Here is a 27,574-nt window from a genome sequence, read left to right as displayed (position 1 = left end):
TCCATCATCACCGAAGAATAAACAGATGGACTTAGGTTTTCATTTGAAGAATTACAACCAATTGAAACAATATATAATCAAGTGAATCAAACAAATGAATTTAGTCAACTTATGATCAAGTTTCATGAATGATATATGTCCGACCATGCTCCTACGTGCTAAAGACGACCATTGGTGGTTGTCTTGTTGCGCAGTTGGATGAAGAGCGGAGTTGGACGAACACAACATAGTGAAACGCAAATTTATGAAACGGCAACGAGATTGTGGAAAAGAAATGAAATTTTTGCAATAAGGCTCAACATATTTTAAAGATGATGAATGTCGTTGACGATGGCAGCTTATGGTGAATGAACGGTTGTCTTTTCTTTTCAATTGTCCGAAAAAAAAAATCCGGGAAAAAAATAACTTCCCTAATTTAATTTCCTAAAAATATGGAATGTTAGTTTTTATGGGGATCACTATTCCTAAAATTATGGAATTAAAAAAATAAATTATATTTAGGAAAATAGGTTAAAGAATCTGAAAAAACACAATTCCTCTAACAACCATTTATCTCTAACCATACAATAACTCGATGTTATCCTATTAGTTATATTTGCTTAAATGGATTGCAGAATTGGCCAACACCAATATATAAATATACGAACTTATTGGTTTATCATCAATCCTCTTCACTGATACTTTTTTTTTCCTCCTAAAAAAAATTTATATTTCTAAGACTATTTATAACACAAATGAGCTTTGACAGACATGAATATTAGTTTGAGCCAATATAAAGAAACAAAATAAAAGTTAGTTTTTTTTCAAATATTTGTTTATATCATATGGTCGTCATCATTACAACATTCATCAACAATTGAGACTATAAACATTAATAGAATATGAAAGCCGCCCTTGGCAAGTCATTCAATCAACCAAAATTAGTATTGCTCGAAGTCTTTAACAATTACTCGTTGTTATTACTTTAGTTAGATATGCTTGAACGGATTATAGAATTGGTCTAGGCCAATATATAAATATACGAACTTCTTAGTTTTTCATTAGAGCCATCGTTACTGATGCTTTTATTTTTCCTCCTAAAGAAATTTATATCCCTAAGACTATTTATAGCACAAATGAGCTATGACGGACATTATAATTAGCTTGTGCCAATATAAATAAACAAACTAAAAATTAGCTATATTCCAAATATTTATTTCTATCAAATGGTCGTCATCATTGCTGCATTCATCAACAACTGAGACTATAATAAAAAGAGAATATGAAGGTCGGCGCCTCGGCAAGTCATTCAATCGACCAAAATCATTATTCCTCGAAGTCTTTAATAATTACTCATTGTTATCCCTTTAGTTAGATTTGCTTAAGCAAATTATAGAATTAGCTTAGGCTAATATATAAATATATGAACTTATTAGTTTTTTATCAGGGTCTTCTTCACTGATGCTTTTGTTTTCTCTCCTAAAAACAATTATATTCCTAAAACTATTTATCGTACAAATCAGCTCTAGCAGAAAATTAGCTTGAAATAATAATACAAAACAATTTTAGAATGAAAAATTAACTAAATTGATGAACGAAATATCCTTGAAAAATATCAACTTACCGGAAAAAATTGCAAAATATCCTCAATATCAGGAAATAACATAAGGAAATTATCGTCGCCAAAAAGAAAAATTGATTAGAGGTAGGGGAAAAAAATGAGAAAGATCAACATGGCCGGCCTCTGACGAACTCTCCGAGAATACTACAGGAAGTTTTGAGCCATGGTGCGGTTTGACGAAGTGAAGCAAAACATGTCGATAAGAATTGGCCATCATAATCGAAACTAATTTCCGGTTGCAACGGCGGGACATCCGGCAGGGGAATCTTTTCATATTGAAAGTGCGAAATTGATGAGAGAGTTGAAGTTTCAATTTCGGTGAACAAAATTTTCAACTAGGTACAAAAAAATGCGAAAAACGGTTGTTTGTGGAAACAATTTGATGATCGAAAAGGCCGAAACCTCCTTATCAATTGCCAGATGATGATCGAATGTGGTGATCGGAATTGAAAACGAAAGAATGAACCAATGAAAAATCAAAGAAACTGGTTTTAAAAAAAATAGAATGAACCAATGAAAAATCAAAGAAACTGGTTTAAAAAAAATAGAATGAACCAATGAAAAATCGAACAAACCGGTTGAATAAATAAGACCAAATCGAATTTGCAAAAAACCAGACTATTCATTCGGTATTAGTCTGATTAATTAGGGTCGGGTGTTGCCCATTATCCGACTACATTTTATCTCGCATGTGGACACTTGTGACGATTTGATTGGGCCATGTGTCAGACGAGTGAGGGATGACTACGAATTATTGTGGGTAGAAACCGCTAAATGAATAGTTGAAAGACTACAATTTGAGGGGCAAAATACGTAAATTATGAATGGCTAAGATTTCATGTTGGAATATCTAATTAATATAATTAGTGTCCAACTATAAGACATTATTTAATGTCCCATGCTAGAAGCACTATTTATAAAAAGGTCAACTGCAATAGTTTTTGTATTTTTTTTTTAAGATTCAAATGAAAAATGGATCTAATACAATAAAATAGAAATATCAATAACTAACAGATGGGTGGGAATAGTCTCAATACGAGAATCTAACCTACAACTTCTCGGTTGACAGGTGAGGGCATGATTATTCTACACCCTTTTTTTCTCTTATATTAAAATATGTATATATAGAATGTATATTTACTAAATTACTATAATATGTGTGTATGTATAAAATGGTAAACTGTGGCAGGGACTCGCAGTAGTGGCCGGTGATAACCTACTGGTTTGGGGTCTTCTAGTGGCCAGCAAAAAGGCTACAATAGCTGATGGCCGGCACGAAGGTTGCAGCGGTGGTGTCTTCTGGTCGCCGCGAGAAGGCTGCAACGGTTAGGTTGTGTGGTCAGGAAGATGGGTAGTCTAGTCAGGGTGGAATCATTGGGTCAGGAGGAATTTTGGTGCTCTAATTGTTTTTAAATTGCAAGTTAATTTCATCCATTATTAAAATGACAGTTTTTGATGTGCTTTAGATTGCAGCCCAACATGTATTCGAATTTTCGAGTCCAAAAGCGTATTCTAGAAGACTCAAGAATAAGAATTTGGCTTAATTAGATATTAAGTTTCCTATAGCTATGATATAGTTTCCGTTAATTTAGATATTATTTCCTATATTATATTGAGTCAGCAATCTTAAGTTTCCTATTTCAGATTATTGCATTACTCTATTTTAGGAAAGTAATCTAGAGGATATCAGATATCAGTTTCCTATATTATTAGGTGTCAGTTTCCTATTCTAGAGTCAATGGAGGTGTATTCTCTCTATATAAATATGCACCTTATTGTAAGAGAAGAACACAGACTTTGATGAATATTTGAATGAAATTGCCTAGAGCGTTTCCTCTATTTCTTATCTAAACAAGTCCTTTGTTTAGTGGCGAAAACCTCGATTCTTATCGTTCATCCTTGAGCGTGGCGAATCAACCCGACTTTTCTTACTCGTGGCGAGTCATCTTATCGAGTGAGTTTTGTTGGTTCTACCATCCACCCTTCTTTCTTATCAAGTTATGGTTCGTGAGCCTATCATTTGGTACCAGAGCGAAGGTTCTGTTCTTGTTGGCCGATTGAAACACATGAGGGAGTGTACATACAAGTGTTTAGTGAGGAATCATTCTGAAGAACGCAATGGATGAGGAAAATGTCCATGAGGTTCCGAGGGGACTCACACTCGACCAAGCCCAGTTCCTTGGGTTCCAGCAGGGGCAAGACGAACTTTCTGCACGTCTTGATAAACTGACCCAAGTTGTTGAGCAAATGGCCTTGGCACGTGCTGCTGTACCACGTGCACATCGAGTTCCCAGTCAAGTGGAACATGAAGCTGACTGGGAGGATGAACTACCTGATGAAGAAGAGCAGTCGGTTCCACGACGGGAGCAAAGGGGCATCGGTAACAACCTCAAGTTGAAGATTCCGCAATTCAAAGGCACGAGTTCCCCTGAAGAGTACCTCAAGTGGGTCCAGCGCGTCGATAAGGTGTTCGAATACTATGAGTACTCCGAAACCCAGAAGTGTCAGTTTGCTGCCCTCGAGTTCACCGATTATGCGAATCTTTGGTGGGAAAACATAAAAGCACGACGAAGGAGAGATGGCGAGAATGAGATTCGTAGTTGGTGGGAGATGAAGAGACTTATGCATAGAAGATTTGTGCCAGAGTACTATAAGCAACGGCTTTATCTTCAATTGCAAAGTATTAGGCAGTGTGGTATGTCCGTAGAAGATTATGTTAAGGAATTCATGCTGCTGACCGTGGGATGTGAGCTGCGTGAATCTCAAGAGACTACCATTGCGCGTTTCTTAGGAGGTCTGAATAAGGGGATTGCGGATATGATCGAACGACAGCCTTTTGTGTCCCTAGAGGATGTCATAAAGCTGGTCATTAAGGTACAAAGGCAGCGGAAACATGGCCAACTAACTACGCCAAGAGTGTTCAACCTTAAGCCGGTGATTGTTGGATCTACACCCCAAGGGTCAGCCTCAAGGTGGAACGAGCCACGAAAGGAAGTTGAGGGCTCGCGCAAGTCTCAATCTGAGTTAGCCAAGGTGAAGGAGCAGGAGGTCGATCCACAACCCCCAGTTTGGTGCCACGACATTAAGTGCCTTGAATTTCATGAATTCAGACACTTTACCTCTGAATTCCCCAATTGGCGAGAGGTGACCATCCAGAACCCTCACCCTGTCGAAAGTGAAGTTGAAGAGGCCGTTGTAGATGTTTGTGGAGCTACGAGTAAGGAGAAAGTGGAATATGCTGATGAGGGTGAGAAGCTCAAGGTTCAGCCAGTTGTGAGTTCGGAATCAAAGTTGGAAGAACAGCGGGAGTGCTTGGAGAACATTCCGAAGGTTTTGATTTCAAACTCTCCAAAGCAAGTCCTGGAGGAACCCATTTTAAGCTCAGCCCAAGAGGAACTTCAGGAAGATCTATCGATGGTTTTTCATCAAGTGAAACTTGAGCTACCTAAAGCGCACATGACTCCACTGAGGAAGGGGCAATCCAGCCAGAGAGTTGATTGGCGAGGAAGAACAAAGAATCTGATCTATGAGGAATTACAATAGAGGGTTCGTACAGAAAAGTTGGTCATTAAGTGCCAAGCTAAAAAGAACCGAAACGCACACATGAAGACAAGCAGAAGATTGACGAAGACTCGAGGACGCGTCTTTTTCCAACCGAGAGGGAATAATGTGCTTCAGATTGCAGCCCAACATGTATTCGAATTTTCGAGTCCAAAAGCGTATTCTAGAAGACTCAAGAATAAGAATTTGGCTTAATTAGATATTAAGTTTCCTATAGCTATGATATAGTTTCCCTTAATTTAGATATTATTTCCTATATTAGATTGAGTCAGCAATCTTAAGTTTCCTATTTCAGATTATTGCATTACTCTATTTTAGGAAAGTAATCTAGAGGATATCAGATATCAGTTTCCTATATTATTAGGTGTCAGTTTCCTATTCTAGAGTCAATGGAGGTGTATTCTCTCTATATAAATATGCACCTTATTGTAAGAGAAGAACACAGACTTTGATGAATATTTGAATGAAATTGCCTAGAGCGTTTCCTCTATTTCTTATCTAAACAAGTCCTTTGTTTAGTGGCGAAAACCTCGATTCTTATCGTTCATCCTTGAGCGTGGCGAATCAACCCGACTTTTCTTACTCGTGGCGAGTCATCTTATCGAGTGAGTTTTGTTGATTCTACCATCCACCCTTCTTTCTTATCAAGTTCTGGTTCGTGAGCCTATCAGTTTTGGCTTCTTTTTTTTTTTTTGAATGACGTGTGGGTGGCATGTGAGTTGTTTTGGCTGAAATCATGGCTGGAATTTGACTGAGAAGTTACCTTACTTATATTTGGGTACTCTACTAATTTTTGAAGGTCGAGGGATAGTATATGGCTTCTAGTGATTACAATTTGGTATGATTTTATTTCTTTCTAATTAATGTAAATATTTAAATATATATTTTTGCTGGTAATTTTTCTATTGATCCATTTTTTGAAGAGTCTATTACATGTCAACGCGTCGATGTATGAATAAGTAGGAACTACAATGGTCTTAAGTTCTCTGAGTAACATTACCACTCGATAAAAGGTGAAATCTTCTCTGCATTTCAGTGTAATCCCAACACGTTGCGCGGGTACCTCTTTAGTATATAAAACAATGTTGAGAGTCGGGAGTTCTTATAGAGAGTGAATAAGTCAATCAATTGCAGTCATCTTCTGTCATCAGTCCTCAGCTCAACATAGATTTCCAGCTCTTCAACTAGCTGGCTAGCTAAGGGCCCAATCCAATTTTCCAATTAACAAGATGAGATTGCCCATAGGGAGTCGAGATCCTGCCTTCCTCCTCTCTTTGCCGCTTATGTGAAACATGTGGTGACGGAAATGATCGTTGTGGTTTGGGATCCTCCTTCCTTGATATGTGAATGGAGGGGAGGTAAGTATAACTGCCCTAATAACAAGTTGAGATGGCCCATGGCCGAATTGAAATTCATGTTAATTGAGCCGATTTTAGCATAATTAGGTGTAATTAGTGTTAATTAATTCATAGATATGTAGATATTTGCATGAAATCTACTTATCGTGTCTCATTAAGCATGAAATTGGTTGTTTAACATACTGTAATTTTTTGTAAATGTTGGATGATTAGGCTTAGATGAGCCAATTTGGTGATGTTTAGCTTAATTAAACTTGATGGTGCATGATTAGGCTAGATTTGTTGTAATTACCACGTTTTATCCTCAAATTAGCATGAAATCAACCCTTTGTGAATTCTGTACACTTTTTCTGAGTTGATTAGGGTCATGATCTGGTTGATTTAGGACTTAATTTAGCTTGATTTCGCATGATTGAGGTCTAATTACGGTATTTGGGACTTAATTATGTATAATTAAGCAAATTAGGTTCAATTTCTTCATTTCCATGCTTATTGTGATGATTTATGGCTCGAATCATGACGAGGCTGAATTGGCCAAGTGGGTATTAGGTTTAATTAGAGTCAATTTTGCTTGATAGAGTCCAATTAGGCTTAATTAAGCAAAATTAGTCCAATTAGGGACTAATTAGGTCACGGCCCTTAGGAATTGAGTCCAAAACTGTGTCAATTTGACGTTCTTAGGGTCAATTGAATATTTATTGATTTTTGTGTGAAGGGCCGGTGTATGTATGTGTATATTCGAGTCAAATCTCGGTCAATTTGTAAAATTGAAATCCAGTTGTGTAATAATCATGTAAATTAGGACACTTACATGGGTTTAAGGGTTAATAGATACCCATTAGGAGTCTTAGGTGTCTTAGGAAGGTCTTCATGACCTTGAGGTTGGATCATTAGAGCCCGGGAGTTAATTAATCAATTAATGTCCCCTATTTGGACGAGTCATGGATTAATTGAATAAAAATTCCAACCTTTGTGTGTAAGATTGATTAATCAAGAATAAAACATTTAATCCATGTAAACTTGAACTTAAAATTATGGGAATTAAAATTCTCAACCCATGAATCGAGTCCTAGACTAAAATTGAAGGTCCTCGAACATTGGGAATCAGGATTCCTTTTAAAATATTTCGGGGATTTTAACCATGTAAATATGAATGAAAGAATAAATTTGAAATAACATTCAAGGGAAATAAAGAAAAAAAGACATAAAATGAGTAGACTTACGCAAAATTGGTTGATTTTTCCTGGATGGGGTTCTAGACCGACACTTCCCTTTTTGGGCTATAAGCCCACTTCCCAAGCCCGCTCGACCCGATGTAATGAATTGGTCTCAATGCATAGCACATGGATGTCTTGGCCTGAATATAGGGCCCATTGGAATCTTGACCTGAATGTATGGCTCAATGTTTATCTTTCGGCCCAAATGTATGGCCCAGTTATAGATGTCAGCATGTATAATAGGTATTTAAGCACGTATTTGTCATGCGGAGTCTGTAATTTGTAATTACATATTTGTACATGTATATACATATTCGAGACTACGACCCGCTAGGATAAACAATTGGACTTTGAGAATGAAAGTGTTAGAAACCATTAGGAGCCTAGCAGGATACGCAAAGGGCGGGTGATTAGGTTGCGGACTTCTAATTCCGTAACAAAGTCCCTGGACTTAGTTCTTTGATTTGAAGACCGAGTCAACTTTAAATCCTTTAGTTGTTAGTATCTTGCCCCCTATGTGATCTAAGTGGCTCACTGGCCAACAAATGATTTAGTGGCGACTCCTATCCAATTGGATCCCAAGTAACATGGACTAACAAAATTTCAAGTCGGGGTGGAGACCTAAAAACCATGCCGTGCAACAATCTTCAAGTGGAAGGATTAGTACATTTTGAAGTGGTGTGCTTGCAGCAGCACGACCATTTGATCTATGGATTGCTCGATCCTTGCAATCCTCAGATCGGTCTCATCCACACAATCCATTCTTTTTCTGGCTCTCGTTCTAATCGGAGATTAGGAAGTGACGAGGCACATGCTTCTACATGCCAATGAGGATTGTATATCACCCTCTTTCTTGACCTGGTTCTTGAATTGTAGAAAGAAGGAAGAACACAACGATAGTTAAGTGAACTCGTAGCGGAAGCTAATGTTACTAACTTACATATGCATAAGAGGCCGATGCCTACCCTGCACGGTTCGGGTGTGTTCAAATAGAAACCCGAAACGAGACGAAGACTTCCCCGTATAAAGTAAACTAACTCACAGAGCAGAGCACAAAACCTTCTTGTGAAAAGCTTCTAGCAATTTTGATGTCCATTGAACATAATAAAATCTTAAATAATTGATCTCACTCCTAATGGCATAAGACTGAGGTAATGCATTGATCGAAATTCTAATCGAATGACGTCGATAGTTTATCAGCTACTAATCCGTCAACGAATGAAGAGTAAAGCAACATCAACGGACTGAGGGAGATAGAGATAGAAAGAGATGCACATAATGGTGAGGCGAGGAAGAGCCAAGAGAGAGGCAACGGCTGCTAAAGACTTTGGTCGTCCGGGCACTTATTATTGGTGAGATGAGGAAGAGAGAGAGACATTGAATCTCACGAAGATTATCCCCAGGGCCATTTGGCTCGGACCCACGAACATTCCACCCCTTTTACCACGTTTGGGGCGAATTTAGTATTAAGGATAACTTCAATGTATAATAGGCATGTTGTAACATACATAGCAACCATAGATACTTTTCTATTTCTCATTATTCGTTTTCCTTTCATGTAAAAGGCTTACAGCCTATTTATAATTCTGATTGACATGAATAAAAGATAAGTTGGAATTGCTCCAAACTTCACATGGTATCAGAGCAACAAAGTTCCTGGATCAATTGAAAGTTCTGACCAACAGAATGTCGGATGTGAGTGAGGGTGAGAGAAGTCCAAGGCTGGACAGAAACTCATCTACAAACAAAAAGGCAGGGGATGACTCGAGTAAGAGCATGGAAATCCCGCTGGTTTATCGACTCAATTCATCAGACAGCACAGGCGCCCAAATAATCAGTTGCGTGCTCAATGGGGATAATTACCTGACATGGTCACGAGCGATGTTGATCGCCCCACGGGCAAGAAACAAATTGCCCTTCATCGATGGGAGTCTGGAGGCGCCGGAAGTGAACGATCCCCTCCGAGACTGCTGGGAGAGATGCAATTCAACAATCCTGGCATGGATGTTCAACACCATGGATGTGAGCCTTCAGGCGACGATCACGTACGCCATGGACGCCGGAAGTTTGTGGAATGACCTGAAAGAGAGGTATTCGAAGGGAAATCAATCTAGGGTTTTCCAAATTAAAACCGATAATTGTCTCTTACGGCAAGAAGGATTGAGCATTCGGGAATACTACAGCAAATTGAAGCTGCTGTGCAACGAATTAGAGATTTACCTGGAGCACCCGGGTTGTAGCTGCGGGGCAAGAGCCGCGATGGCAGTGCAGAGGGAGACGGAGAAGTGCTGCCAGTTTTTGATGGGGCTCACCTCCGAATTCAACACGATTCGATCAACGATTCTGAGCATTGAACCGATGCCAAATTTGAATAAAGTCTACAAAATGGTGGCGAATGAGGAACGGCAACGATCGATGATGAGAGCTCGAGAATCGACCCCGGAATCTGCCGTCTTCTTCGTCAAAGCGGAAGCAGAGCACGGGCAAGGAAGAATTGGTAGGTTGCAGGGAGAAGCGGGCGAAAGGCCCTTGTGCGAGCACGGTGGAAAATTGGGCCCCACCAAAAATACTTGTTGGGCCCTTAATGGGTACCCATCCTGGCATTACAAGTCCAAAGCAAATCCAGGAAAGGGGCCCAGACAGAAACAAGTCAGGCCGAGTAGTGGGCCGAAGGGAAAAATGCAAGCCCAGCACGGCCCAGATCGCGCGCATTCAGCCCAGACCGGACAGGGGAGTGGATCACGGGCTGAGAAGTTGGAGGCCCTCCCTGATGACCAATTTAACCGATTGTTGTCCTTGCTTTCGCATGACACCATAGACCCGAACCGGCTAGTCGGTAATGAGTTCAATTTTATAAAATTGCAAAATGAATGGATTTTGGACACAGGAGCATCGAGACACATGATAGGATGCCTCGAAAATTTTTCGAGAACGATTGCAATCAAAGGTGGAGCACCGGTATACATTCCTAATGGGGGCATGGTACAAGCCACCCAAACAGGAAATGTGAAAATTGCGAGTGTGATGGAAATTACGGACGTACTTTATGTGCCGACTTTTAATTGCAATTTGATTTCCATTGCACAATTATCAAAGGAAATGGATTGTTACGTGACATTTTATGGTGATCTATGCATTATACAGGACCGCACCTCGAGGAGAACGATTGGAGTGGGTGAGCTTCAAGGGGGGGTCTATTACCTGAGGCAAGTGGCTACCACACCGCAGACATGCCAGGCAATCCTCGAGGAATCTAGGGATCTCTGGCACCGGAGGCTTGGTCACCCATCTCGTCTGATAAAATTGCATGGTATTAATTTAGATTTTGGCGAAAGGAGTAATAAGGAGTGTGATGTATGCCTTAGAGCGAAACAGACACGCTCACATTTTCAATTGAGCATGAATAAAGCTGAGTATCCGTTTCAGTTAATTCATTGTGATTTATGGGGACCATACAGGGTTAAGGCTAGTTGTTGAGCCAATTATTTCTTGACTATTGTTGATGATTTTAGTCGTGGTGTGTGGGCATATCTTCTGCGAGAAAAATCTGAAGCTCAACGTTTTATTATTGACTTCTACAATTTGATTAAGAATCAGTTTAATCGCACGATTAAGGTTATTAGAAGTGATAATGGAATGGAATTCTTGTCAAGGGAAATACAAAACTTTTTCTCTGCGCATGGGATTCTACATCAGACTTCTTGTACAAATACACCTCAGCAGAATGGTCGAGTAGAAAGGAAGCATCGACACATTCTCAACGTTGCAAGGGCACTCATGTTCCAAGCCTCATTACCGACACGGTTTTGGGGAGAGTGTGTCTCGACAACAGTCCATTTGATTAATATCACTCCGACGCCATTACTCGACAACAAAAGTCCACGCGAGGTACTTTTTGGTAAACCACCTAATTACTCGAATTTACGGATTTTTGGGTCACTATGTTATGCACCAAGGATAAGTTTGGGCCTAGGTCTCGCAAATGTGTCTTTATTGGATATCCTCATGGGAAGAAGGGATGGAGACTTTACGATCTGAAAAATAGGGAAATATTGGTATCTAGGGATGTTCAATTTTCCGAGACAGTTTTTCCTTTTGCCACGGAAAATGAGGAATCGAGGCAACAAGGAAAAGGGAGCCCGTTATTTCTGGGCGGAGCTGGGGACAGAAATAGAGATGAGATCAATCTAGCCCAACAGGCTCTGGAAACATCCCAGGCAATGAGTCGAGGCCGAGGAAAAGAAGAAAATAGAGGACCCATAGAATTTTCTAAACTTGACCAAACAAGTACAGATAGGGGCAGAGATTTGCAAGTAAGGGGGAGTGATTCTGGACCGGCCCAAAATGCAGAGGGCCGCATTTCTGAAGAAAAAGGGGGTGATAATTTGGAGACAAATGAAGACCATAAAAGTAGTGAGATGATTTTACGGCGATCTGAACGGATTTCTAGTCGTCCAAAACACTTCAAGGACTACATTGTTCACACTGCTCGCCATAAGACCCTCTTCCCTGACTCACCTGCTTCCTCGCACTCCTCAGGTATGTCTTACCCCATTGAGATGTTTATTGATTATTCTAGTATTTCTAATCATCACAAGGCATATCTAGCTGTAATTGACTCAGATGCAGAGCCTACATCTTATCGGGAAGCCATTCGGGATCACAGATGGAAGAAGGCAACGGCAGAAGAAATTCATGCCCTCGAATTAAATAAGACCTGGACGGTTGAACAACTTCCCATTGGTAAACGACCTATTGGTTGCAAATGGGTGTTTAAAGTGAAGCGTCGAGCGGACAGAAGTGTGGAGCGCTATAAGGCACGGCTGGTTGCAAAGGGCTTCACCCAGGTTGAGGGGATTGATTTCCATGAGACGTTTGCACCAGTGGCCAAGTTGGTAACTGTGCGATGTCTATTGACAGTTGCAGTAGCAAGAGGATGGATCATTCATCAGATGGACGTAAACAATGCCCTCTTACATGGAGACTTAGAAGAGGAAGTATACATGGAATTACCACCGGGCTTCTCCGCTTCGAAGAAAGGTGATGTATGCAGACTTCGCAAATCTCTATATGGACTTCGTCAGGCATCGAGGAATTGGTTCTCGAAATTCGCTAATGCCCTTCGAGAATATGGGTTCACTCAATCAGGCGCAAATCATTCCCTCTTCACTCTCCATCAAGGTAACAATTTTCTTGGAGTGCTTGTTTATGTCGATGATTTTATCATAGTGGGGAACAATTCTAGCCACTGTGATTCTTTTAAGAAATATCTGGATAAATGCTTCCGTATTAAGGACTTAAGGCCTCTAAAGTATTTTCTTGGTATTGAAGTCACTAGAATGAATTCTGGAATTTTCCTCAATCAACGGAAATATGTGCTGGATATCTTGACCGAATGTGGCATGTTGGCATCGCGACCATCGCCTTTTCCTATGGAACAACGACATCGACTTTCCATGAGTTCTAGTGACTTGCTATCGGATCCTAGCAAGTACAGACGATTGATTGGGAGACTTATCTATCCGACCATTACAAGGCCAGAAATCAGCTATTCCCTACACATCTTAGCTCAATTTATGCAGGAGCCTCGTCGAGATCATTGGGATGCTGCTATACGAGTTTTTCGCTACTTGAAACAATCTCCTGGTCAAGGAATCATTCTTCAGCCTACATCTCTTGAGCTTGAAGCCTTTTGTAATTCAGACTGGGCGGGTTGTCCCTTGACCCGTCGTTCTATAACAGGATATTTTATCACTCTAGGAGGATGTCCAGTTTCATGGAAGACAAAGAAACAGATTACGGTTTCTCATTCGTCTGCTGAAGCAGAATATCGAGCAATGGCGGCAGCTGTTAGTGAGATTGTCTGGTTACAAAGTCTTCTCTCTTCCATTGGGGTACAAATGACTACACCGACTAGATTATTTTGTGATAATCAAGCTACACTCCATATCGCAGCTAATCCTGTTTTCCATGAACAGACGAAGCACATTGAGATTGATTGCCATTTTATTCGTGATCACATCAAAGCTGGACTTGTGACTACCGACCATCTGCCCACGCGACTCCAATTAGCATATATCTTCACAAAGGCGTTAGGTCGGGATCGCTTCCGTTTTATTCTTTCCAAGTTGGGCATTCGTAATCCACATGCTCCAACTTGAGGGGGAGTATTAAGGATAACTTCAATGTATAATAGGCATGTTGTAACATACATAGCAACCGTAGATACTTTTCTATTTCTCATTATTCGTTTTCCTTCCATGTAGAAGGCTTACAGCCTATTTATAATTCTGATCGACATGAATAAAAGATAAGTTGGAATTGCTCCAAACTTCACATTTAGGGTCCGAGAATCCGATTTGGATTAAGAGTAATGTTGTATACTCCGAATTCAACAGAGTCGAATCTCTCACAGATGGCATTTTTACAATTAACATAGATATAGATATACACATTATATATTTATTTTTGAAAAAAAATGACACAATACATCACAGTTTGAGGTCTAATTTCACCACACATCATATTTTCAAAAATTTTAACAACACATCATGAAATTTTTTTAAAATTTTCACTGCATATCATATCATTACTTTTCTGTCCAAAATTGAATTGAATGGTTACATTACGACATTTTCAGGGACACTATTGCACAAAAGAAAACTTGAGGGATATGAACGAAATTAAATGAAAAATGTAAAAAAAAAAAGGGAAAAGAAATGGGTGATCGAGGAACCCCGCTGGCCACCCGGCACCCCCATCGACAGTTGACCCCTAATTGGGGTTGCTGTCCAACTCAGACCAAGCCAGGGGGGATCCTAGTGACGAGGGGTCACCCCCCCAATTAGGGTCGTCGGCTTGGTCTAAGCCGGACTACGACCTTGATTGGGGGTCGACTACCAGCAGGGATGCTAGGTGGCCGGCGGGCCCCCTCAATCAGCCCCTTTACGTTTTTTTTTTATGTATATTTTTCATTTAATTTTGTTTAAATCCCTCAAATTTTATTTTGTGCAATAATGTCCCTCAAAATGTCGTAATGCTATTATTCAATCCAATTTTGGACGGGAAAGTAACGATATGATGTGCGGTGAAAATTTTAAAAATTTTCATTATGTGTCATGAAAATTTTTGAAAATATGATTTGTGCTGAAATTATTTCTCAAACTGTGATGTAAGGTGACATATTCTCTTTATTTTTAATATAAAAATTAAAATATTCTTTTTATTATTTATAAATATATATATAATTATTGAAAAGGTGAATAATTTTATAAGTAAGTTTTCAGTAAAATGTTATTAATTTGCAACATCATGTTGTGAATTTTTAAAATGTATAATATATGATTTTTATGTATTTACAATTTCAATTATAATCATTTTACTAGTAAATTGAATTAATAGAGTAAGGGCATTATCGTAAAAATGACATATATTTCCCATCAGTCCAATAGCAAACATCAAAATATTACATTATCATGTATTTTCCCAGTATTACAATACTTAACAAATACAGTAACTTAATATTCTTAGAAATTCAATATTCTTGAATTTACTTATTGAGTAATATAATATTCATTGTAATCTAACAATACTCAAACCAAACGCACTTAAGTTACACTATTTGGATATAGAAGACTCCCTATTTGACTTCTCGAGCCCCAAACATTTCCCCTTATTAGGTGGAAAACTTTTTTCCATCCAAAAGAGAAGGGATTCTTTATAATTAAAAAAAATTCCACAAGGGAATTTTTTTTTAATTAGAAGTTGATCTTCTTACCCTTGAGCGTCAACTAACTTAATTCCTTTTTTCTGTATATATATATATATTACTATTTAAAAAGTAAAGTTTAAATTTCTTAATTTTATTTATTTATAGATACCCATAACTAATTTATACTGAAATAAAAAAGTAAATTTTTATCATTATTCACAAATATAATTTTATGATTATTTTATTATTCATAACCACTTAATCAATAAATAAATATATTTCTACATCTTATATTTATTTATATATTTGTCATCGTGAAACGAAATAAATTTCAGACATGCAATTTTGTCATCAATCTTTTTATTAGACATCACAGTATTATTGTCTACTTTCTCAGGAATATAATGTACATACCAAACATAAATATCACATTTCCAAATATGTCATTTCAGGCCTTACTTTCTCATTAATCTAACAATCAACAAACCAAACACCCCCATAAGGTTTTAGGGCCCGATTAGCCCTTTTGGTACTCATGCGACCATGTCTAGCCCGAGCTCTTACAGATTCGGTAAAGCACTGCCCAAGTGGGTTAGGTCAGCGCATGAACATGTGGATCGGGTCAAAATTGTCATCTCGAAGTAACTTATTTGGAAGTTGCAAAATCAAGTCTCGCTTATAATTAGCATTATCTATATATATTTGAAACTTATCCATGCACAGCACGGCCTAACCTGCGCACACCCGCTCCAATTATAATATTTTTTTTGACATGTTCATAAATGGATTAATTCCCAAGGGGGAGGAAAAAAATTAAGGGTAAGAATCGAAGATAAAATTTGAAAAGGAAACAAAGATAAAGCAATATAATGTGGGATTTGAAGGTTGAGAAGAGAGAGTAAAGTAATGAGGGATTGACACACGGAAGAAAAGAGAGATAAGAGTAATATCAAGTGGATAATATTATCTTTCAATTCTTTTCTTTTATTTTAAAGTGTATTATATCTATATATATATATATATATATAGAAGCAGAAGAGCGAAATCATAGGAGCTCCATTTAAGATATCTCAGCTCCTGATAAGATATCCTAGATTGTATTAATCACTTCATTTAATCAACTTCAACTTCACGTGGATTGACCTTTCATTTTTAGTTAAATGAATTTATACAATATTTTATTGGTGTTTCATTCAACTAATATTAAAAAAAATTCTAGATTATTTACATGTAATAATATACAATAAATTATTTCTTGAAAAATTAAAAGATCCATCGATAATAAAAAAGAACTCATCAAAATACATTATATGCTTCAAGTTTAATGTGCTAAATTCTCTGTAAATACTAGACAAAATTCATTTTATCTATCATCTTTCTATTTGTTATGTTTTTTTCCCTAAGTACTTATACATATTACAATAGTACATCATGTCTATAAGTATATTATTCACTATTGTATGTCTCGAGTATGTGTTTGTTTATTAAGGTCATGGTTTACAGATGTGGCTGCCTTTCTTTTATATATTTTTACCTATATTCATTTGTAAGTCACGTGTGTTAACTATCTATTTTGTAAAAAAGACGAAAAATTACTGCGTAATGTGCGATGATCAACTATTTTAAACTAAGAATAAATGGTATTTTCAACTTTTTAATCACATGTAATAATATACAATAAATTATTTCTTGAAAAATTAAAAGATCCATCGATAATCGAAAAGAACTCATCAAAATACATTATATGCTTCAAGTTTAATGTGCTAAATTCTCTATAAATACTAGACAAAATTCATTTTATCTATCATCTTTCTATTTGTTATGTTTTTTTCCCTAAGTACTTTTACATATTACAATAGTACATCATGTCTATAAGTATATTGTTCACTATTGTATGTCTCGAGTATGTGTTTGTTTATTAAGGTCATGGTTTACAGATGTAGCTGCCTTTCTTTTATATATTTTTACCTATATTCATTTGTAAGTCACTTGTGTTAACTATCTATTTTGTAAAAAAGACGAAAAATTACTGCGTAATGTGCGATGATCAACTATTTTAAACTAAGAATAAATGGTATTTTCAACTTTTTAATCACATGTAATAATATACAATAAATTATTTCTTGAAAAATTAAAAGAACCATCGATAATCGAAAAGAACTCATCAAAATACATTATATGCTTCAAGTTTAATGTGCTAAATTCTCTATAAATACTAGACAATATTCATTTTATCTATCATCTTTCTATTTGTTATGTTTTTTTCCCTAAGTACTTTTACATATTACAATAGTACATCATGTCTATAAGTATATTGTTCACTATTGTATGTCTCGAGTATGTGTTTGTTTATTAAGGTCATGGTTTACAGATGTGGCTGCCTTTCTTTTATATATTTTTACCTATATTCATTTGTAAGTCACGTGTGTTAACTATCTATTTTGTAAAAAAGACGAAAAATTACTGCATAATGTGCGATGATCAACTATTTTAAACTAAGAATAAATGGTATTTTCAACTTTTTAATCACATCTTGTAAATAAAGTGATAAGTAATTACAAAATCAAATTTTTGCTTAAATAATAGTAAAGGATAAATGGGGGATTCTTTAGATATTGGAGAATTTCCAGGAGTACCGTGTGGGTGTGCGGGTCCGAGTACCCTGTTTGTTTCACAATACCCAGGCCTTAAGGGACATGTTTCAAGATTTTGAAACCGGATCCTGTCATGTTGAGTCCTGTAACCGAAACCTTCTCGGAACATGTATTATACCACAGGTTCCGAGAACTCTGTTGGAACATGTAATTTTTTTTCTCTCTAAATAAAACCAAAAATGTCTCATCCATAATCAGTAATAACACAAATTAGAATGTTGACATAAATTTAGATTTTTTTTAATTAGTGATTATATTTTTTAAATATAGGAATATCTGAATATAGCTATATATATATAATGGGGGAAATTACTATCCTGGCTCAGACCTCGATTCTGATTTCGGTTCAAGTACCTTATATGTAAGAATTGGAATCGGAACCGGTTTTTATAGATTTCGTATTTTAATATCCAAACCCTACCTATTTTCAATATGAACTACTGACCCTACCCTAACGGGTAGGTTCCGGGTATACCCCCATCCGTGCACACCCCTACTACAAATGGACAAAATCATGTCACTTCGCTTATGGTAGCCAAAGTATCATTCTCAAAACAACCCCGATTAAGGACCTCCAATATTTATTTTATTGCAAAGTTACCCCCATTTAAGGGGACTCCTCCAAATGAGCCCTCCCCCGTCGGGAAAAAAAAAATTACCACCTCTCTCATGGTCTCCAACAGTGGAAGGTTCATCGCCAGCCTCCATCGCACAAGGAAGGTCGCCCCTACAAGTTGAGAGCAGCCCTCTCTCTCTTCTAGGGAGAGAGAGGGCAAGATTTTGGAAAAGAAAAAACCTCAATCGAGGGAGGGTGGGGATTTAAGGCTCGGGAGTTAAGAGTCGGGACTCGAGAGTCGGGGCTCAGGCAACTAGCCACTATCGCTCGAGGAACGTTGCAAAGAGAGAGAGGGGTGAAGATACCAGCGGTGGTTTGCTCAGCTGTTGGCTACCATTGCCCAAAGGAGGTCGAATCATTGATTCCAAGGGTGGGGATTGAACATCAACATACAACTATGTGTCGATGGGACCAAATAACGAACTCGGAATTTATATTTCCTGTGAACAAATTTCACCTGCCACCCATATCGATCAAATATGCCACCAGTATCAATTGGGTTGAGTCTTGTGCACTGCTTGGTCACAAAAATAAGAAAGATCAACATGGCCAGCCTCCGACGAACTCTCTGAGAATACTAAGGAAAGCGTTGAGCCATGGCGTGGTTTGACGAAGTAAAGCAAAACATGTCGATAAGAATTTGCTATTGTAATCAAAACTAATTTTCCATTACAATGTCGAGAAGTCCGACAGTTGCATCTTTTCATATTGAAAGCATCGTGAAATTGAGGAGGGGGTTGAAGTGTCAGTTTCGGTGAACAAAATTTTCAACTAGGTACAAAGAAATGAGAAAATCGGTTGTTTGTGGAAATAATTTGATGATCGAAAATGCCGAAACCTCCATATCAATTGCTAGATGATGATCGAACGTGATGATCGGAATTGAAAACAATAGAATGAACCAATAAAAAACCGAAGAAATTTGTTAAAAAACTATAGAATATACCAATGAAAAATCGAACAAACTAGTAGAACAAATAAGACCAAATCGGATTTGCAAAAAACCATACTATTGCAAAAAAACTAAGTGTAAGAATAATATAAAGTAAGAGTCGAAGATAAAATTTGAAAAGGAAACAAAGATGAAGCGATATAATGTGGAATTTAAAGGTTGAGAAGAGAGAGTAACATAATGAGGGGTTGATGCTCGGAAGAAAAGAGAGATAAGAGTAATATCAAGTGGATATATTATCCTCCAACTCTTTTCTTTTATTTTAAAGTGTGTCATATCTATATATCTAAGAGCGAAATCGTGGGAGCTCCATTTAAGATACCTCAACTTCTGATAAGATATCATCGATTGCTTTAATCACTTCATTTAATCACCCTCAACTCCACGTGAATTGACATTTCATTTTTAGATAAATGAACTTATACAATATTTTATTGGTGTTTCATTCAACTAATGTTAAAAATTTGTCTAAATTATTTACATGTAATAATATACAATAAATTATTTCTTGAAAAATTAAAAGATTCATTGATAATCGAAAAGAACTTATCAAAATACATGATATGCTTCAAGTTCAAAGTGCTAAATTCTCTATAAATACTGGATAAAATTCATTTTATCCATTGTCTTTCTATTCGTTATGTTTTTTTTCATAAGTACTTATACATGTTACAATAATGCAATCTCTCTATAAATATATTGTTCGCTATTATATATCTAGAGTGTGTGTTTGTTTATTGAGGTCATGATTTACCAATGTGGCTGCCTTTATATAAATATAAATATATATATATATATTCATTTGTAAGTCATGTGCGTTAATTATATATTTTGTAAAAAAAGACAAAAAATTACTACGCAATGCTCGATGATCAACTATTTTAAAATAAGAATAAATGGTATTTTCGATTTTTTAATCACATCTATTTAGCAGAGTGAGGTAATTATAAAATCGAATTTTTGCTTAAATAACAGTAAAGGATAAATGGGGGATTCTATAGATACTAGAGAATTTTCAGGGGTACCGTAGTGGTGTGCGGGTTCGGATACCCTGTTTTTTCACGATACCCAGACCCTACCCTATAAGGAATATGTTTCAAGATTTTGGAACCGAACCCTACCATGTTGAGTCATGGAACCAAAACCTACCCAAAACATTATTATACCACAGGTTTCGGATACCATGTTGGGACATATAATTTTTGTTGTCTCTCTAAATAAAACCTAAAATGTCTCATACATAATCAGTAATTACGCAAATCAAAATGTCGACATAAATTTAGATTTTTTTAAAAAATTAGTGATTATATTTTTAAAATATAGGAATATTTGAATGTAACTATATATATATATATATAATGGGGAAATTATAATCTTGGTCCGGATATTAATTTCAATTCCGGTTCTGGATATCCTATATGCAAGAATCGGAACCGGAATCGGAATCGATTTTTACCGGTTTCATATTTTAATATCTGAATCCAACCCTATTTTCAATATGAGCTACCCGAACCCTACCCTAACAGATAGGTTCCGACCAGTTCCGAATATACTCCTATCCGTGCACACCCCTACTGCAAATGGACAAAACCATGTCACGTCGCTTGTGATGGGCAAAGTATCATTCTCAAAACAACCCCGATTCCGAACCCCCAATATTTATTTTATTACAAAGTTTCCCCCATTTGAGGGGACTCCTCCAAATGAGCCTTCCCCCGTCAAGAAAAAAAATAATAGTAACACCCCTCTCACAGCCTTCAACGGTGGGATGTTCATCGCCAGCCACCATAACACAGGGAAGGTCGTCCCTACAAGTTAAGAGCTGCCCTCTCTCTCTTCTAGGGTGAGAGAGGGCAAGATTTTGGAAAAGAAGAAACCTCAATTGAGGGAGGGTGGAGGTTTGGGGCTCAGGGGTCAAGAGTCGGGACTCGAGACTCGGGGCTTAGGCAGCTGGCCACTATCTCTCGATGAACGTTGCAAAGAGAGAGAGGGTGTGAAGATACCAACGGTGGTTGGCTCGGCTGCTGGCCACCATTGCCCAAAGCAAGTCGCACCATCGATTCCAAGGGTGGGGATTGAACATCAACATTCAACTATGTGCCGGTGGGACCAAATAACGGACTGGGATTTATATTTCCTGCGAACAAATTTCACCTGCCACCCATATCGATCAAATATGCCACCAATATCAATCAATCTAATATTTGATCGTACTCATCAATTGGGTTGAGTCCTCTGCGCTGCTTGGTTACAACCCTCGTTGCATTATATTGTCAAAGATAAAAACACTATATCCACAACCCAAATCACCATTCGATTCTTGCAGAGGATTTTCCATACACTGATTTTCAAGCTAAAAGCCATAACTACTTCATGATCAGAGGCATCCGAGGTCTAATTCTTTATTAGGTTGCACCAACCAGATAGCTGAATTCATATATATAACCAGGAACTACAAAAAAAAATTGCTACAAGAAGGATCAAATGGATTGCGGATCACTTACAGTTTCTGATCCATACATTATATCTGACCAACAAATTTCATGAGGAACTTGCCCTGTGGCCGCCAGAGATCCTCAGAGACTCAGCATGACTCAGCAAAGAAAATAAAACTGAGTGAGTCCCAATTCATCGATTTGCCCCCTTGCTCTCTGCCGCCAATTTTGGCGTATATCATGAGCAACATTGAAGATCCCAAGGGTGGGACTGTAGCAGATGAAGCATTTCTCGTTCTTTGCGCGATGTTGCAAGATCAATCACACCGGAGGAAAAAACAGGCGACCTTCAATGAGCCAAAATGTGTGTATAAACAAGACCAAAAGAGAAAACCACGACTCTATGAAGAGCAACTTTATCATATGTAATATGTTGCATACGTAGTCATAACATCAATATACCACCATTAATTGATGTCTAAAGTAGCTAGGCATTGTGAAGTCAAGCAAAGGACAGGATGTTCTACTACTGGACCAACAGTACATGTGGCAATCTCACCCAGCAGTTGACCACACCACGAAAAAGTTTTAAGGATATGTGCACTGGTAAAGTACTACGGATGAATCCTCATGCTAAAGAATAATACGCAACAGATGGATGCAGCATATTCCTCAAACTTCTCTTCTCAGCTTTCCCGTGGCAGCAATAACCAACATTAAAATAGTACAAAATCTACTGTTATTGCCTTCCAAGTACATTTAGATGTATCAAAATCTACCTGACCAAGTCAAACACAGCTGATAGCATCAATGTTACTTGCTACCCCAGGTCATGGATACTTAACAAAGGCACTAGATAAGTTCAAAGTTCTGCAAATCTCAGATTTTCCTCTCTGATGCTAAATTTCCCATCACTTGCATCCCAAGCAAGCAGATCATGTATAAAGTCTATCATTCCCATTAAGCTTCATCCTCAGGTACTATTATGCAAGAAACCAGGAAAGGGAAGATAATACCTAGCAACTGCCATCTAAGCAAATCTAGTACTATCATGCAAGGAACCAAGAAAGAGAAGGTAATATTTAGCAATTGCCATCCATGCAATCTACATGACAATAAACACAGTTCACTCTTTCAGAGCAAATATCAGGGCCATGCTATGGAAATCGAGGGAGGACAAAAAAGGAAAAAGAAGAGGACAAATTAGAGGAGAAATTGGGCACATACAGTAAGTTACCTTCTAAAGAACAATGCTCTCCAAATTAGTTCTTGCATTTTGTCACCCCTGGATCAACAATATACTGCCTGCTGATAATACTTGCAAAAGGCAGTCCACACTCCACCATCATCCTAATCATTGTCCTCATCCTCGTCTTTATCACCCAATTCCATAGCTAGCTTTCTCTTCCTTGCCTTCTCAGCCTCTTCCAAATCCTTCTCCAGTTGCCAATCTGACTAGTAATCTCCTCTAGCGTGCATATACTTGCAAGCATCTCTGTACCCAGAAAATCCAGTCTCTTTGTAATCTTTGCATATACCAGACCGGTAATCAAATTTAGCAGACACTCTAAGCAGAAGCGCTGAGAGGCCCATGTGCCCCAGCTGCCTTCTCAGTAGAAACAGTCCGCTCTCTTCTCAAACCTCCCTTGTAATCAGTATATCCATGGATCCCTTTATACAGCTTTACCTCACTAGTGTTCTTGCCTTTCCCAAATTGCATTGTTTGCTTGCTTGAGAACTCTTACTTGGATTGCTCGAGAATCTCTTGTAAACTCAGTCTCAGTTCCCAGTGTTTTTGTGGCTCTGCTGTCATTCTCCAGTTGAATTTCCCTCAAAGACTCAAAGTGGAATATCGGTGCTTGAATCCACCGTAGACTCGGACTCAGGGGAAGACAGCTTGGAGGATCTAGTCGAGGACTACAACTTATTATACATCTTCCAGGTTTTATTCTGAATGTGCAACAGCGAATACTCGGGTCTAGAGTCTTCATCCTCATCTTCCTCGACTATTCGTTTTCATCGTCTTTTTATTATTTCTCGAGGGTTTTCTGAAGAAATTAAAAACAGACCAAAAAAAAAAAGGGTAAGGTAAGAACAAGGATCTGAAGCTATAAAGAGCAGCAGTGAGAATTTAAACATTCAAAAGACAGAGATGCGCGACTTTCAAGTCAGTAAGCTCCCTCAGCTACCACCTTGCCTGGGTCAGATTGATGTCTCTCACTGAACTGTCCATCCTTTCCTTCGGTGTCAGCCCACATGATATTTATCAGAATCCACCATTATCCAGAAAGAAATCTGCGACTTTGAGGTGCCAAAATCCTGTGAACTTCTACAGCTTCCTGAATAACCAAGTGACTGTCACTCCTACTACTGAATATATATATATATATATATATATAAAGTTGTATCCCACCAATTAAATAGGGGTAGAATTGTTAATGTCTAGTAAATTAGTATGTTATATAGAATTTGAATAATATTAATTATTATTGTAATTAAAGAAAATATATCCAAAAGAAGAAGAATTCTAACCACTAATTGTTATTTTTTTAGCAAATGCTATTTTATTAGTAAATAAATATACATAATTTTAAAAACATCAAGAATCATTAAATTTTACTAATTAGATTTAATAATCATTATTAGCCTTATAAAAGTTAAATTAAGTAAATCTCTCATCGAAGTGAAACTTAATATATGAAGTATGAGTGAGAAAAAGACAATTGCGAATACTTCAGGTTGAAATTTTAATGCTCTATGATTATTACATTTCATCAATAATAAACTAGCTACGAGTTTTGTTTTTGTTTTTTGGATTTTATAATTATTTTCTTATAATTGTTTTCTATGTATTAATATAAACTATAAATCAATATTAATAATTGTCTTAATGTCTAATGTTTCATAATAAATTTTCTTTACAAAATCCGTGCAACGCACGGTTTCAATAGCCTAGTGTAACAAGAAGGGAGGGTGAAGTCGCTAAGCACTGACCATTTATCTAAAAGCTTAAGCGTAGAGAGTGGTGCAACGACAATATCTATCAAGATTAACAGCTTCTCCAACATGCAAGCTGGGTTGACACGTGCAGATAGAACCAGAAATAACATGAAATGGAGAAAAATAAAATAATTAGCAGGGTAGAAACATGCAAGGTGGTTGACACATATAGATAGAACCAGAAATAACACGGAATGGAGACAAATAAAATAATTAGCAGGGTTGGGGGTGTTACGACTCGAATTCAGAACCTGCGCTCTGATAGTAATGACAAGCTTAAGCTGGTAGGATGGTGCACCAACAAAAATCCATCACACAAGGTTCAGAAAGGAGGTTAAAGAACCTGCAACAATTTCTGGATTGTTAAAAATTTCATGGAGGATGTAGAACCTACTCTGATCGAGTGAAACTTTTCCAAGTAACAAGATAACAACCTCTATCAAACCCCACAAAGTAAATTCATGAATAAGATTGGCTGTTCGGGATACTGAAACCGGAACAAAAATGACTCAAATGAATATAAAAACTGGGAATATGGAGGGATCAGTATGCCAAGGTTCTGATCAATGCAGGAGGCACAGCACCAGGGTCAGAGGGTGCAATGTTGGGAGAAGTCTGGGTTAACATTCAATACTAGAATTCAGCCCACGCCTTTCATTCAACCCACTGCCATCGAGCTAAAGCTGTGCTTTAACCGATGGCTAGTTATTGTAGAAGAGGTTGCGAAAGTCACGATTGCAATAACTTCAGCAAGGACGAGAGCCCTCTTCCTTTTAGCCCTCTGACATCTCTGCCAGCTGACACCAATCATCCTGCTCAGACCTTTTACTTTCCAAACATCATATCCCAACCCCATATGCTTAAACAACAAATGCAGGAAACGAGAAAACGAATTGGGAACTTTGTAAAAAATAAACTGCTTTAGGGACCTATTCATGCAATTGGCACTATTCCACCCTCACATCTATGTAGTACTAAACCTACTCAATTGACAACAATAACAGTTCTTAGCAGTCCTTCCATCAATAAAGTTCTTAGTATTCCTTCCATCAATAAAGTTCTCTAGTTTCCCTTCCATCAATAAAGTTACTCTAGTTTCCTTCCATCAATAAAGTTCTAAGCTTTCAGATGCCAAATCCCAAAAGAAAGAAAAAAAGAAAAAATGACAACTCTTTCGCTGCAAACATGTACCTGTATGAAGAACGAATGAAGAACTATTTCAATTTCAGACAACACGCATTGAGTGCAACAAAAAACCAAACCCACTGACCAAACAATCCACCAAAAAAACAAATGTATTTTCTTTTTTGTTACTGCTAATATTTCTCGTTCATTGTTGGCGAAGAAATTGAGTAAAACACCAGACAAATGAAAAAACAAATCTTTCCTCTTCAGCTCGTACTGAGACAATCCCCTTTTCCACCAAGAACTCACAGACCCCGCTCTAAGAAAACCAAAATAACCCCAAATTTCAATCAAAATTGACAGAGAAAAACCGAGAAAGCCCAGCAAAGGAGGGACCTGTGAGAGGAGTAAGAGAAGTACCCTTATTGGGCGAAATCCCCAGTCTGGTGTTTCCCTCCAAAATATGGAAACTGGGGGCAAGTACTCGATTCTCTCTGGAGCAGAAGCAGAAGCAGCAGCAGCAGCAGCAGCAGCAGCAGCGGGTCGAGGAGGAGCGGGAGGCCTGACCAGCAGCTGGAGCTATTCGCAGTGGAACGCCCGGAACGGGAGGCTGGAGCCGCAGCTGGTCGGGTTAGGGAAGAAGGCTGGAACAGCAGCCAGTAGCGGGGGGCCTGGGGCAGTAGCTGGTCGCGGTGGAGAGGGAAGGAACAGCAACTGGTCGGCGGTCGCAGTGGAGCGCGGGGGAGCAGCAGGTCGCAATGGAGCAAGGGCTCCCGGGAGCAGCAAGGATCGCCGCGTCGGCTAGAGGTTCACGTGGGGGGAGAGGACGAAAGAAGTACTTGGTAACTTTTTATGGGTAATAAATAAAAGGTTAATCGCCTTAAAAAAAAAAATATATATATATATATATATATAGTACTTTTTTCTAGATCGTTGCACGACATTTGAAAAATATCAGAGGAACAAACGACCTTTGCAATTTTTTCCTAAATAATATACGACTTTTGAAAAGTAGTAATATATAAAAGACACGACGTTTGTATTTTTTCTTCAATATAGCATAACTTTTAAAAAATAATACGGAAAGGTATAATTTTCATACACAATCATATTTTTTAACGTGCTAGAATCACAGTTAAACTTGAAAATCGAGCTTTCTGTGCTATTTTTTAAAGATCGTGTTACATTTAAGAAAAAGTGTGAAGGTTGTGTTTTTTTGTACTATTCTTCAAAAGTCGTGCTATATTTAATAAAAAATATCAATATCGTGCGTTTCTGTAATATTTTTTAAAGGTCGTGTTATATTTAAAAAAAGTACAAATGTTATATTTTTCTAGGTGATTAA

The 27,574-nt window shown here is 37.7% G+C and overlaps 2 protein-coding genes and 1 pseudogene across 2 annotated transcripts; 2 read left to right on the top strand and 1 right to left on the bottom strand.

The window, feature by feature from the left end:
- Positions 1-3,718: 3,718 nt before the first annotated feature.
- LOC116193777 lies at positions 3,719-5,143 on the top strand. The gene has a single exon (XM_031522526.1). It carries the CDS (start codon positions 3,719-3,721, stop codon positions 5,141-5,143), a length of 1,425 nt encoding a protein of 474 aa, XP_031378386.1.
- Positions 5,144-9,422: 4,279 nt separating this feature from the next.
- LOC116193775 lies at positions 9,423-11,200 on the top strand. Its single transcript, XM_031522525.1, has 3 exons — positions 9,423-10,775; positions 10,881-11,090; positions 11,195-11,200. The coding sequence occupies exons 1-3, from the start codon at positions 9,423-9,425 to the stop codon at positions 11,198-11,200; spliced, it is 1,569 nt and encodes a 522-aa protein (XP_031378385.1).
- Positions 11,201-21,947: 10,747 nt separating this feature from the next.
- LOC116196851 lies at positions 21,948-27,092 on the bottom strand (annotated as a pseudogene).
- Positions 27,093-27,574: the final 482 nt, after the last annotated feature.

This window comes from Punica granatum, chromosome 2 (genome assembly GCF_007655135.1).
Source record: "Punica granatum isolate Tunisia-2019 chromosome 2, ASM765513v2, whole genome shotgun sequence".
Classification (NCBI taxonomy): domain Eukaryota; kingdom Viridiplantae; phylum Streptophyta; class Magnoliopsida; order Myrtales; family Lythraceae; genus Punica; species Punica granatum.
The sequence above is the reverse complement of the archived record's forward strand: the minus strand, read 5'-3'. Positions and strand labels throughout refer to the sequence as shown.

Excerpts from the sequence above, each read along its gene's own strand:
- LOC116193777 (XM_031522526.1), top strand. The coding sequence starts at position 3,719 with ATGGATGAGGAAAATGTCCATGAGGTTCCGAGGGGACTCACACTCGAC.
- LOC116193775 (XM_031522525.1), top strand. The coding sequence starts at position 9,423 with ATGTCGGATGTGAGTGAGGGTGAGAGAAGTCCAAGGCTGGACAGAAAC. Across the intron at positions 10,776-10,880 it reads GTGTGATGGAAATTACGGAC|GACCGCACCTCGAGGAGAAC; the intron begins GTACTTTATGTG and ends TGCATTATACAG.